Consider the following 13,881-nt stretch of genomic DNA (forward strand, 5'->3'; position numbering starts at 1 on the left):
ATCCAGAGGACATCTGGAGAAAGAATATCTTATAAAGAGGGAACTGCGTGTGCAAAGGCCCTGAGGCAGTGACAGGCTCCTGAGGCATGGGTGGCTTACTTAGGTGGCCAGAACAGAGATAATGAGGTGGAGCTTGATGCCTCAGTTTCTGACCCCCACCCTTTCCATCATCTGCCCCCTTCTGATATGCACGGGTTATACCACTGCCTGGGACTGGCAGTGGTTCCTGGGGATGAGACTATTTTTAGACACAACTCTTCTCTTTGTGGGCCTAGAACATACCGTGTCTTTTTAAGATGATCAATATGGAATGGGTGCTATTTATAGAGCCTCCACGTCAATTCTTGGGGCCTGGGACCCTCAAATGGGGGAGGGAGCCCAGGAGCAGGCTCCTCAGGAGCAAGCCCCATGGCTGGCACAGCACTGGGGCCATGTGGCTCATGGACTCTTTGAAACTTGTGTCACCTCCCCTGTCAGGCCACCCTCACCCCACCCTGCAGAATCACAGCCCTGGGCTGGGGAGCTGGGTGCCCATAGTTTCCCCACCACCAGCTTCATTTCCTGGAGGAGTATCTGGTGTGCCCCAAGCCCAACAGAAAATTTACTGGTTATTGAAGCTAGAGTCTGGTGGGACAGTTCTGCGAATGTCTCTTGTCCGTTCCTCACTTTTACTACTCTGGATGGGCAGAAAAGGATACCGAAGACCCTCGGGGCCTGGCAGGTTCACCCCCAGGGCCAGAGAGAAGGCTGCTCGGGGCAGAGGAAACACGTGGTTGGGGCTGGGGGCTCAGCCTCCCCGGTGGAGGTCAGCGTGGCCCAGAGCAGCCAGGGGAGGGCGCCTGGAAGAGGTGGGATTAGAGTCCAGCTGAGGCGGAGGCACAGAATTTGGAGAGGTGAGAGGAGGCTGTGCTTGCGGGCCTGTTCTGAGAAGCAAACGTGTGTGCTCTGGGGCTGGAGTGCGGTTCTTCCTCCTCCGTTTCGCCTTCTGACCAAATCTCCAGGGAGGCCGTGGGAAGCCGCACCTCCCCCCGCCCCCCAACACGGGGGTGTTAAGGGAGTGAAAGAACAGGACAGAGGTGCTCTCGTGGCAGTTGTGTGGGCGCCGGAAGGTCCCTCACCCGCTTGGAGATCCCGCTGGTGTCATCTCCAGGGGCCTGTCCCCTCCTTGCAGCCCTGGAGGCCGAGGGCCAGTGCGGGTCAGCCCGTAGGCTCAAGGTCACACAGGCATTGGGGCGGCGCTAAGCCTGGGCCCCTGTCTCCCTCGCCCCACCCAGGCCTGGCCCGGGCAGTCCCCGTGCTTTCTGGGAATGGATTTTGAAGGGTAGAAAGGCTCTTCCTGGCATTAAAGGATGGTAAATGCCTTTCTGGCGGGTATTGATTCCTCGAAGTCCTGTGTGAAGGAAGGGCCTGACTCCAGAGGCAGTGTTCAAAGGGATGGCAGGGCAGGGAGAGGTTTGGCTAGAAGCACTGATTTCAGTTCTCGGGCTACATTAGCTGTCCCTCCATCTGGCCAGGCTGGGAGATCTAAGACGGGGCGGGGGGTGGGGGGGGCTGGAAATCAGGCCACGGGAGGGACCAGCCCAGCCCCATCAATGCTTGCTGTGTGGCCATCAGAGCCCCAGCCTCATCGACCTGGGCCCAGAGCAGGAAAGTGGTCCAAAGAGCTCCTCAGAGCCAGAGTGCCTGCCCTCTGCTGCCCAGCCCTGCTGCCTGCTTCGGGGCCCATCCCCGGGAAGAATCCAGGCCCTTCAGCCCATTCTCCCATCCTCCGACTAAGGGACACCCAGCTGGTGTGGGGGTGCAGGGAGGCAGAGGGACAGAGGCCTGCCCGCCACAGCCAGACTTGAGCGAAAGAAGGCCCGGGAGCTCAGCTGGCCATTTGCAGCGCCAACCCAGCCACCACCCCCACCGTGGTGGGCTTGGATGAGGCACAGACTGCCAGTTAAATAAAGCGACAGCTAGTTGCTAACAAAACTGGAAACCCAGGGAAAGCCCCCACTCGCTTGCTGAGCTGGGTGCCTGTTAGATGTATAATTGCTGAGTTTCTGTTTCAGGAAATGTCTGAGGGAAGGAGAGAAAAATACTCCCTAAGGATCCCCCGGGGGCGGCCGTCCCCAGAGATAGCTGGACTTTGGGGCCTTTCCAGCCCTTGCCTTTTATGATTGAGTTGTTTCTGAAGGGCTTGTCCCCAGATGGGTCACTTATGGTCGCTGTGCATTGCAAAGGGAACTTAGATGACTTAGACGGCAGTCACCAGCAAATACACAGTAAAAATCTCAGAAGCATTATGTCGAGCAAGAACATTCAATGCCAACAGCCCATACAGTGTGCTTCTACATATGTGAAGTTCTAGAACAGGCACAACTAATCTGTGCTGATAGAAATCAGAAAAGTTGACCGGAAAGGGACCTTAGGGAACTCTCTGCGGTGATGGGAATGTTTAGGATCTTAACTGGGGAGCGGAGGGGGTAGTTACACAAGTATATAGATTTGTTAAAAGTCGTTCACCTATAGCATCTAAAATCTGTGCATTTTCTTGTTTGTATATTACACCTCAATTTCAGAGTATTAAGGCAAAAGGATTGCACATGCATACTGTGTCAACAGACGCTTTTGTGGCATAGATTTTGTGTATCTGTGGGTGGATTGCCTTATCTCTGAGGACTAAGGGACCCTACGCTCCCCAGGTTTCACTGGGGGAATTTCTGTCTCCCTCAGTGCACACAGTAGGTGCTCCATAAATGCTTCGGTTGCCATGACATCGGCGCACAAAGGCTTTTTTTTTTTTTTTTTAAGCCCAGGTATTGAGCAAAATGAGTTGGAAGAAATGGTGCTAGAAAGAGGCTTAGGATGCTGATTGCTGTCTCTTGGGCACCTGTGTGCCCTCCAGGTGATTCCCAGGCCATAGGTGGGCACCTTTCTGGCCCAACTGTGTGTAGATGCATGGGTGTAGATGGTCCAGGGCCTGGGGCAGAAGTGCCCTGGTTGACCGCGCCAGCTCTCTGACTTCTGAGTTCTGGGGTCGCATCGTGGATCATTCAGGTCCTCACCCTGGAGACCGAGGGCCTCTAGGCAGCCCTGGGCCTTGACTAACAGCTCAGTGCCTCCTGGCACAACATTATAGATCCCTGTGTATGGAGCAGTGAACAGGATTACAAGGCAGACTCGGGCCTGGGGGGGGAAGAGGATGTCGTGTGCCCTGTGGAGGGGCCCCTGAATGACCTGGGAAGTTTGCAGTTCTCCTGACCTGGCACTGGGAACACCACTGACCCCGAGATGAATGAACCGCTTCCAAGCCCAGTGGGCCCTGTCCTTACTGTGGGGAAGGAGGAGTTTGAAAAAACAGGGGCTTTGGCTGAATCCAGGGCTCAAGCCAAAGGTGCCCCCGCCCCCATTCCAGCTCTCCCTTCAGCGCCCACTCCGGAGAGCCCCCCCCCCCCCCCGCCCCGGTCTCAGGGACCCCATTTCATCCTGCCTGGGGAAACACTCGCAGAGCAAGCGGGTGGGGTTTTCCTGTCAGCTGAATTAGCCTCGGCTTCAGCCTGAGTGTTGGAATAAATGAGATGCAAATGAATGTAAATGAGGGCATCCCCAGCTTCTGGGGTGGGCGTGTTCGCCAACGGGAGGGATGGGGGGGGGGGATTCTGCAGGACTTCCCCAGATTGCTGGGGGCTGGGATAGGGACTAGAGAAGGAAAGCCCCCTCAGGATCCTCACCCCCTCCCCAGAGATAGGGCTCGGACTAGACAGAGTTAATGCGTGTGCAGCCTCAAAGGAGTGGAGCCTGCAGGGAGCCGGTTAGCTGAGGCCCTGAACAAGGACATGCCAATGTGCCTTTGATCCGGGAGCAAGGACCTGAATGCACAGGCCACGAGCACCAGCTGGCACCCCCGCTGAGCCTTTGTCCAAGCTGGTACCCTGGGAGCGCCAGGACTGTGCAGATAATTGCCTGGGCAGGAGGGATGCTGTAGACCCCTCCCACGTCCCCCCTGTCCCCACCTCCCTCCCAACCACCCACAGCCACTGCCCCAAACCGGGGTGGCCACTTTCCGGTCTGCGGAGGAGGACAACTGTCCTTCAGCCCATCCCTACCCCCTCCCTGTCCCTCCCCTCCCCCACCCCCAGCTAGCCTGAGGCCCAGCCCAAAGCAGGTGGAGTTCTGTAAGGGTTTAGAGCCTGGTGGCCGGGACACCGTGGTCACTCCATCAATAGAGATATAACATGAACTACAACCGCAAGTCACATATGCAATGTGAAATGTTCTAGTAGCCACATTTTAAAAAGTCAAAAGTAGCAAGTGAAGTTAATTTGAACATATTTTACTTAACCCAGTATATCCAAAATATCGTCTGTGTAAATCGTAATCCACGTTTAAAAGTTAATGATGGGACCGTTGACATTCTTGACCATACTAAGCCTTCAGAGTCGGTGTGGAGCGTACAACAGCACATCTCGACGGGCACGAGCCACATTCCACGCGCTCCGTGCCATGGGGGCTGGGTGGCCACCCTGTTGGACAGGGCAATTGGACAGGGCCGGAGCTGGAGAGAGAAACTGCTAGGGAATCGCTTCCGACGAGGGAACTGCTGACTCTCTGGGCATGGGCAGAAATCGGCCAGGGCTCCCTGGGAGCATCTGCCCACGCGTGGGCACAGACAGGTTGGCCAGCCAGAGGAGGCCAACAGGGACTAAGCCAGGGACTCCTAGCTCTGTAGTGGGGATCACAGACATGCCCCACCCACGGTAGACCTTGCCCCTTCCTCCCCACCCTCTGTGCCATCAGAGGTGGGAGACGAGGTAGGACCTTGGTCAGGCCTGGCTTCGCACAGACTGGGGCTCGCTCACTTGACCTGCAAGCATCAGATTTCCCTTTGTGTAACGGAGATAATAACCTCCCCTCTTTCTGGGATTATTGCAGGGATGAAAGGTGACCCACAGCAGCACTTAGAGCCGTCTCAGACGTATCATGAGCACGTGATGCTGCTGGCATGGCCCACCCAGCTCATGGTTGGGGAAACTAAGGTCCAGAAAAAGGAGGCGTTCTGATGCTGTCCAAGCTCACCGTGTGGGCTAGCGGCTGGGCAATAGGAGGGTTAATCTGGCGCTCATTCACTCATTCATTCATTCACCAGGCCCTTCGAGGCATCTCTGCTGGGCCGGACTGTGCTTTGGGAGCTCAGGACACAGCCGAAGGCAGAGGCAGAACAGAAACAGGGAATCTTCCAGAGAGGGAAGTGGGGGAGCCAAAGGCGGAAGCGGAGTTGGGCACAGGGCCCGGCTCTCTGGCCCAGGGCATCGCTTCCTTGCTAATCTCAGCAAGGCTAAGTGGAAATTTCCTTAGAAGCCACCGAGTGGCATTGCGGATGGCTCGGACTCAGTTTCCCATCATGACCTGTTGATTTAGGATCCATCACCTTGGGCAGAAAAGTAGTCTAGGAAGTCATTTGTAGGACCATGCACGCAGTGGGTGCTGCTTAAATGTTCACCGAATCACTCAGTTGATAAAAGGATTCTATGCGTTGAGGTGTTGATTAGTTTTCACTTGTTTTCCTCAAGGAAGATATGAATTCGCTCCTGGTGCCCTCCCCTCCACCTGTGGGGAGTGAGCCCTGGCTTCCTGAGCACCCACACGCTCTCCCTGAGCTTCTTGCTTTAGGACTGAGGAGCAGTGGAAAGCAGGGCCTTGGGGCAAGGGCACAGGTTGCCCGAGCCTGCAGGGTGGGAGGGAGGAGCGCAGAGCAGAGGAAGCCAGTAGAGATTTTCTAGGAAGCCTGGGAACCACTTCCACGGAGCGCCTTGCATAAATTTACATGGCAAAGAATATTCTTTGCATGTTGTGTTCCAGAGGCTCCGATTCCAAGGCGACCAAAATGCCAGAGGTGACTCAGGATGCTGGAGCATGCCTGCCTTGGGATCCGGGAGCAGAACAGGCAGGAAGGCACCACAGGGAGAGGTTGGGCTGGAGTCCGGTCCCTCTTTACCTCTCAGGTGACCGACCATTCTGGTTTGTCCGGGACCAAAGGGTATCGCATCTCAGGATGCAGAAACCTTAGTGCTGAAACCAGGGAGGTCCAGAGCATCAGTCCCCAACCCTGGACAGTACCCACGGCTGCACCCTGTCGAGTTCCACGTCCTGGCATTGTGACCCCCGGGAATTGAGCACCAGCTCTGTGCCCCATACGTTCAGGAAAATCTTCCTTCAGGAAGGCCACCTGAAGAGACAAAAAAATAAGAGACAAGTCCAGAAGGGTCCAGTTTCTGGTGTGGACGCTGGCTGTGCTCCCCCAACGGCATCTTCACCTTGTTGTGAATACTGGTATGTATAGGCCAGCGACTCAGAGGAGGGGGGCCCAGCCCTTCCCTAAGAAGGGGTTTTCAGGCTGTTGGGTGAAATCAGACTCACCCCAGGGACCATCAGAGAACAGCCGAGGCCAGGAAGCGGGGAAGGGCAGGGTGCCCAGAGGAGGGAGGTCAGTGTGCGTGGGCAGTCACAGAGGGTGTCCTGGAGGAGGTGGGTCGGTGAGGAGAGCCCTCAGGGTGGCCCTGCCATCGCACGGGTAAGGGGACAGTGTTTGGGAATGTCTGAGCCAGGGAGTGATGGAGCTGCATGTAAAGGATGGAAGGAAAGAAGGAGGAGGCCAGTGGCCGTGGTGTCAGCACAGTGCCAGCCGGGTGAGGAGGCCTGTCCCTGGGCAGCGGCGGTAGGAAAGGAGGCGGGGATGTTTGGTGAGGGTGCAGGGGTGTAGCCCGGGTCAGAGGAAAGGATCAGGAGGAACCGATTTGAGAGGGAGGTTCACGGTCTGCTTCCGTGAAGTCTCGGGAGCCAGCAGAACTTTGGGAGAGATGCCCCCAGTAACCAGAAACTGATAAACTTGAGAGAGGATGGGGTCGGGGGCCCCTCGAGCTTGAGTGAAGCTGACAGAACAGGGGCAAGTGGGCCGGGAAGGGTGATCGGCTGGGAGAAGCCTTTCCAGCCTTTCCAGGGAGCGGACAGACAAGCTGTCCCGGACGAGGGGAGAGTCACGGGCGTGCTGCTTCCAGAGAGCATGCTCTTGGAATGAAACCAGGTCTGGGCTCCCCCACACGCTGGAGCTGTGCAAGACAGAGGCCCCCTGCTCCTCCCAGCCAGAGGTGGGGCCTTCCTGGAAAGCCAGGGGCCTGACCTCCCAGGCCCGAAGGCTATAGCTGGGCCTGAGCCTGGAACGTCCTTGGCCCACCCCCAACCCCTCCTTACCTTGGCTTCACCGGAAACCTTGCAGCCAGGGCCCAGCGGGTCTCGGCCACCAGCAGGGCGTGGGCCCTGAGCTGCTGAAGGAAGGGCAAGGCCAAAGCCAGGTGCAGGCAGGGGAAGAACAAGAGAGAAAACAGATCCATCCTGCCCACCCACCACGCACCGCCTGCGGGGGCCAGAGACAAAGGACACTCTTGACTGGTTTACTTTGGAACCTGAGGCTGCCTGGCTGAGGTGGGGGGGGGGGGGGGGGCACTGGCAGGGAACTTCATCTGGAATCTGGTTTCAGAAACCACAGACTTCCCAGACTTCCTGGGACAAGACCCTTCCTAAGACCCCAGGCCCCCATCGTCAGCGATTCTCTATGGACGTGTTAAACAATAAGATCTAGCAGTGGGTCTAATAAGCATTGTAATTTTGAAGTATCGATAAGCGTTCATGATATTTGAGATGCTTGCGGCACCTGTCATGGGTCCGGGAAAGATCTGCAAGCTTCTACTGGTCATAGGTACCGCTCACGCTATCGTTTTGCTGCCTACATTCATAATTGAGGGAGGTGCTTAACTGCAGTGAGAAGTTAGTGAGAATGAGGTGTCGTCGTTTCCCCTGCCCCGAACTCTTTCCCGAACTCCATAGACGAACAAAGGTGTCTCTGATGTCAGCAGTCGGAAGAGTGGTCGCCCCGACCAGGGAGGTAGTGACCCGAGGGGAATCTGAGTCTGGGGGACCGGAGACAATTATTTTTCTTGACCTGGGTGCTGTTACCAGGTTTGTTTGGTTTACAGACATTCATCCACCTGTACACTTAGGAGACGCGCCCCGATCTGCGCGAATCATCGATTTCAATACGCGTTTTAAAAACACCTTTACGGGAACAGACGTATATGCAGGTGTCAGCTTGTGCGTGCATTCTCTCTCTCTCTCTCTCTCTCTCTCTCTCTCTCTCTCTCTCTCTCACACACACACACACACACACACACACACCAGTATATACCGGTGAGCCTCTGTAGGTCCGTGGGCATACACGTGTCTCCAGAACCCTTGCAGGCATGTGGACACAGATGGATACAGTTGAGACAGAGAACACTATTTTTAGGAAATACTTCCAAGTCAAAGAGGAGGCTTCCTGATTTACTTGACTGGTGATTGCTGATGGTGGAGAGAATTGCCCTGCAAAGGGCTGTTGTCATCCAGGCTGGCTTTTTTTTTTTTTTTTTCTTTCTTTCTCCTCCCTGCCCGCCCCCCCCCCACCTTTTTTAAAAGAAAGACTAATGACTTTATGGCTTTGGTGAACATAATACAAGATCATCCTAACTAATTCAAGCACTAAAGGAAAGTACAAAAAGGAAAGTGTAAAATTACCCAAATTCTTACCAGCTAAGGGGAAAAAAATCATTCACCTTTGGCGATGAGTATTACAGACACCTTCCTTTGTTCACTCGAAGATGGAAGCTACCCAGAGATCGCTTTTAGAAAATGGGAGCCCACTCCCTCACTTGCTATTTTTAACAGAGATGCTCCTTTAACTTCACTTGGATGGCACAGAAGAACAAGACCCCGAAGGATGGGGTGGTTCTTACAGTGCTGGGTCCTAGGACCTCTGCTCTGACTCTCCCTCCACACATTCCTTGTCGCGCTTCCCTGGGGAAGGCTGTGTAGTGCTTGCTTACTGTTTACCTGTCACCTGGCCAGGTGCCTGCTTCACAGCAATCACGGTGCCTGGTCCTGGGCTCTTTGCCCAGGGCTGTGTGCAAGGGCCGATGCGGCAGATCACTGGGGTCACTGGTGACATGTTTCTCGGGAGTGAGATCAAGGCAAAGCCTGCCTTTGGTTGGCGGAAAGGGATTCTGTCCTGGCAGGGATCTCCAACAGGTGTCCACCCTGCCCTCTTGAGCTGGTGCCCGGCCATTCCTGGGTTTGATGTGGTAATTAGTGACACTGCCTCCCCCTTCCCGGTGGTGTCCCAGTCAGGAGCTGTGCCTACCACATCCTGTTTTGCTGGGACAGTCAGGAGCGCATTCTTTGGCCTCCATGTCATAGGCAGAGCCTGTTCGCACCAGGTCCTGGATCGTTTGAGGCCACTGGGGCCCACATTCCCCCGGTCTGGCGTCATACATGTGTGCCGTTTGGACACCCTCGTGGATGGTGGTCACTGTTGTCCGCTTCTGCTGTCACTTGTTCAGATATGGGAGGAAGGGAGCAGGTGGGGAGGTGTGAGGAGCCTGAGATGCTCCATCTGAGTTTCCCATCTTTGGAAAAATGCTCCCCCTGGGGATCTCGGCGGGGGGGGGGGGGTCCTCTGCTGCAGCCGTATACACCAGGGGGCCAGCACCTGCATGACTGTTACCCTGCTGTTTCCAGAAACCCGTGGGATTTGCCTGCGTCTCATTCGGCAGACACAGATGCCCCTTCAGTTACCAGAGGTTGGCACCCCGTGCCCCAGGAGAAGTCTGGGCAGCCTTCCCCTGCAGGCGCGTGGTGCTGTGGGGAGACAGAGCGGCCCCCACCCTTTGGCCCCAGCGCCCAGGCTGCGTCTGCCTGGAAAAGAAACCCAGAGTTTGGGCATTGGCCCAGGAGGCCTGTGACCACCCTCCACAGGGCCCCAGGGGTCCCTATAGAAGGGACAAGCTTGAGAGGAGGGATGGCACTGGGTACCTTCTCGTGCCCTTCCCTCACCTGTGTGTTCTTCATGATTCCCTCCATCACTCGCTTGTTCAGGACCAGCCCTGCCACAGACCTGCGATAAAAAGGTGACAGGCCCCATCCCTGCCCTAGGGAGCGTCCCTCCTAGTCCAGAGAGTGTCAGCACCTTGGTGGGAAGTATCTCAGTAGGCTCGGGTAAGGAAGCAACAGGTGCAAGGGCTCCCTTTTGCGTCGAGTGGGCCAGAGCAAAGGGCTTCGGTGAGGCAGCCACTCTTGCCTACTTGCCACCGAGCGTGCTCACTGGGATGGGAAAGGGACTGTCCCGCGGGTCTCCACGCGGAGCCCACAGCCCGGAGGACACGGGGTTTACCCAGGCCAGGGTCAGCCAGGTGTGTCTCTGGAGAGGTTGGGAACTGCGCCCGGGACCCTGCCCGCCAACCTCGTCCTCCCCTCCCCGGCAGGAGCCCCCCTGCCCCCTGGGCCCGGGCACAGCATCAGGCGCCGCGTCTGTGTCTTCTGGCTCCCCCACAGGCCACGCGAGGACCGCCTGTGCCCCAGAAGCAGGATGAGAAGATGGCACACTTCCTGTTACCTCGGGGCACCAGCAGCTTCCGCAGGTTCACCCGGGAGTCCCTGGCGGCCATCGAGAAGCGCATGGCGGAGAAACAAGCCCGGGGCTCGGCCGCCTCGCAGGAGAGCCGGGAAGGGCTGCCCGAGGAGGAGGCTCCCCGGCCCCAGCTGGACCTGCAGGCCTCCAGAAAGCTGCCGGATCTCTACGGCAACCCTCCCCGAGAGCTGATCGGGGAGCCCCTGGAGGACCTGGACCCCTTCTACAGCACCCAAAAGGTGACGGCCGCCCACCTCCGTGCCCACGCCTTCCTGCGGCTCCCTGTCGACAGCAGATAGGGAGAGGGCCTCGCCTCCACGTGGGGCTGCGCTCGGGGTAGGCTCCCTGGGCTTCGAGGGAGTGAGTCATTGGTGATCTATATTCCGGTCATCTGAAGTTTATTCCGGAATAAAAGCCAGAATTACGCAGCCCGATGCGGTTTGGTGTTAGAAGGGAAGGAGCGGGCAGAGCCGCGGTTGTCTTGCCTCCTTGTGGAGTGCCCTATTCTGGAAGTCATCTGTGCTTAGACTTTCCCCCCTGGCAGACTTCTCCCCGTCTTGGGTCCCAGCGCACAGCACGTGGTCCCCTCTCCTACTAAGGACACCCTGTGGCCCGCACGCTCTGGCGGGAGGGTTTGCCGGGCGTTGGCTGTGCCTGGGCAGCTCGGGCTGGGGGCCGAGGCAGTGGCTCCTGGGCCTCTCAGGCTGGCAACGGGGACTGTGAGGGCCGGTGGGACATCCGAGAGGGGTGGGGGAGGGAGCTTACTCTGCCACTGTCCCCCTGAGTGTGGGGCGGGGAAGTAGCTTTTGTCCACCGGGAAGGGTGACTCAGGCTTCCTCCCAGTAAGGATTTGCACCCAAGAGGTGAATTCCCCCCCATCTGGGTACCCTGCCCCGGCCTCACCTCTCAGACCACCAGCAGACATTTGGTGGAGGCCTTTCCCCAGACGGCCAGGTCCTAAGGAAGAAGGTGGCCGGAGGGCAGACAGAGTCGGTATTCACAGGGCAAGTATGAGCATACGGCAATGTAAGTCCTGTGTGTCTGTGTCACCAGGTGCCAGTGTGTGTGTGTGTGTGTGTGTGTGTGTGTGTGTGTGTGTGAGACCATGCCATGAGACTGCATTTAAGAGACCAGGAGCCTGAGGGTGGGTGTGCTGCACAGTTGTCTCCATGCGTGAGGTGACTGGGTGTGCGGGTCAATGGGTAAAGGGAGAGCCCACCCAGTCGACATGCGCAGCGAGAGAAGACACCTTGCACCTGCTGACACTTGCCCCTGGTTCAAGTGACACACGTGAGGTTGAGGTTGAAGGCTGGGGCGACAGTTGGGCTCAGAGTAAGGCTGGAAGCTGGGATCCGTCAGGGTAGGTGGGCCTAGGTCCCAGTTGGCCAGAACGGGAGGTAAGAATTAGGGTGAGGGTTAAGGCCAGAGCTGCTGGCCAGTCCGGGTTTCAGTGGCAAATGAGAGCGGCAGTTAGGTGGGAGTCAGCTGGGACAGGCCGGAGCCGTGGCAGGAGGACCCGACTGAGGATGGAGGGGAGACTGGGCTGGGCTTTGGGGGCGGGTAAGAGTTGAGGCTGGAAGCGGCCGGGGACACTGGCTTCCATCCCTGTGATCAGGAATACTTGAACCATGGCCTGGGTCTGACTGTGGCCTCTAACCTTCTGTCTCTCCTTGCTGCCCCCTGGCCACACTGCCTGAAGTCCCGAGGGGTGACACAGGTACCACAGCAGAACTTTTTGTCCTGACACATCCAGTCAGCTTATCTTTCCAGCTCAGATTAAATAGAACTTTGTCTCACCAGCTCAACCTTCGCAGAAGCACAACCCCTGAGCCACCTCAGCTGTGCCGGGCTTAGCCTGGGTGGCGGCAGAGCGGGGGGGGGCGGGGAAGGGGGGGTGTGCTGCTGTCCTCGAGGGCTGTATCTGCACGTGGCTTAGCCTCCAGCACCTCCTGTCCACTCCCACATCCCACGGTGCTGTGTGGACAGTGTCTTCTGGAAGCCTGCAGAGAGGGTCCGCCTTGGGCTGCTCAAGACCCCCCCCCCCACCCCGGAGAGGGGGACACCCGGGTGGCTCAGTCAGTGAAATGTCCAACTCTTGATCTCAGCTCAGGTCTTGATGTCAGGGTTGTGAGTTCAAGCCCCACAGTGGACTCTGTGCTGGGTGTGAGGCCTACTAAAAAAAAAAAAAAAAAAAAAAAAAAAAAGAGGGGCGCCTGGGTGGCTCAGTTGGTTGAGTGTCTGACTCTTGATTTCAGCTCACATCTTGATCTCATGGTGTGTGGGATCGAGCCCTGAGTCCACCTCTGTGCTGATGGCAAGGAGCCTGCTTGGGATCCTCTGTCTCCCTCACTCTCTGCCCCTCCCCGACTCGTGTGTGCATGCACACACACAATAAATAAATAAATGAATAAACAAACAAACTTAAAAAAAAAAGACACACCCCCCCCCCAGTGGGGGGAGACACTAGGTCATCAGTCATCTCCTCTGGTGGGGGCTGCAGGGCTGACACCTGTCCTGGACTCAAGGAGACAGGGCCTCAGGGCTGGGGTCTGTGTTTTGCCATCCCTGCTTCTCACCTGTTACAGTCTTCTCGAGGACCAGCTCCCTCATCAGTCCCTGTGGCCCCAGCAGGCAGGGAGAGGTCGGCAGGGGGAAGGGGAAGGAGCTGATCCTGGCCAGATCCTGGCCTCTGCGGTGATAACAGCTCGGCTGGGAGCATGCGAGGCCTCTTCCTGTTAGGGCCGTAATTTTGAAACGTAATTTTGCCAACCTGGCATTCCCCTAAACTTGACCTGATCCCACTGCAGCCGTGGGCAACACCGTGAGGGCCCATTGACCTGCCAAACACACCAGCTGCCTTCCTTCCTCCCCCTCCCCCTCTCTCAGTCCCTCTTTTTCTCCCACCCCACCCCTTAGCCAGGGTTCTAGGGCCCTGAGCCAACACCTGCCCCCCAAAATCCTCTCTCCACAAGGGCCGAGGGGCCACCGCCCCAACCTAAAACACCTCTCTGTTCACAGACCTTCATCGTGCTGAATAAAGGCAAGACCATCTTCCGGTTCAGTGCCACGAATGCCTTGTATGTCCTCAGTCCCTTCCACCCTATCCGGAGAGCGGCTGTGAAGATTCTGGTTCATTCATATCCTTTGCAGTTGGTCCATGCTGTGCGTCTTCTCTGGGCCCCACGAGGAGGTGGGCAGGGTGTTTAAGGCTGAGAGCAGGGCCGTCCCCGTCCCGAGGGCCCAGGCAGCACAGTCATCACCTGGCGGCCGGTTGGATGGGCAGGCTCTTGGGCCCCACCCCACACCTGCCAAGTAAGCCTCTGCGTTTCCACAACCTCCCAGGGGATTCTCGGGCACGGGAAAGTTTGGGAACCCCTGCTTCTTCAGGAGAGAAACGTCCT

General features: G+C 57.2%; 2 protein-coding genes across 12 annotated transcripts in view; both read left to right on the forward strand.

The window, feature by feature from the left end:
• LOC123610423 (disabled homolog 2-like) overlaps nt 1–1,776 on the forward strand; it is a 54,002-nt gene extending 52,226 nt beyond the window's left edge. Inside the window, exon 3 of the mRNA XM_045501015.1 lies at nt 1,615–1,776. Within this exon, the coding sequence (XP_045356971.1) occupies nt 1,615–1,776 (162 nt within the window). The remainder of the gene's footprint in view (nt 1–1,614) is intronic.
• Nucleotides 1–13,881, forward strand: part of SCN5A (sodium voltage-gated channel alpha subunit 5) — a 94,374-nt gene that overhangs the window by 4,820 nt on the left and 75,673 nt on the right. For all 11 annotated transcript variants that reach the window (XM_045436533.1, XM_045436528.1, XM_045436531.1 and 8 more), the window contains exons 2-3: nt 10,405–10,719; nt 13,499–13,617. In XM_045436533.1, the coding sequence (XP_045292489.1) occupies nt 10,447–10,719; nt 13,499–13,617 (392 nt within the window). In that variant the 5' untranslated portion in view covers nt 10,405–10,446. The remainder of the gene's footprint in view (nt 1–10,404; nt 10,720–13,498; nt 13,618–13,881) is intronic.

This window comes from Leopardus geoffroyi, chromosome C2 (assembly GCF_018350155.1).
Source record: "Leopardus geoffroyi isolate Oge1 chromosome C2, O.geoffroyi_Oge1_pat1.0, whole genome shotgun sequence".
NCBI classification, from domain to species: domain Eukaryota; kingdom Metazoa; phylum Chordata; class Mammalia; order Carnivora; family Felidae; genus Leopardus; species Leopardus geoffroyi.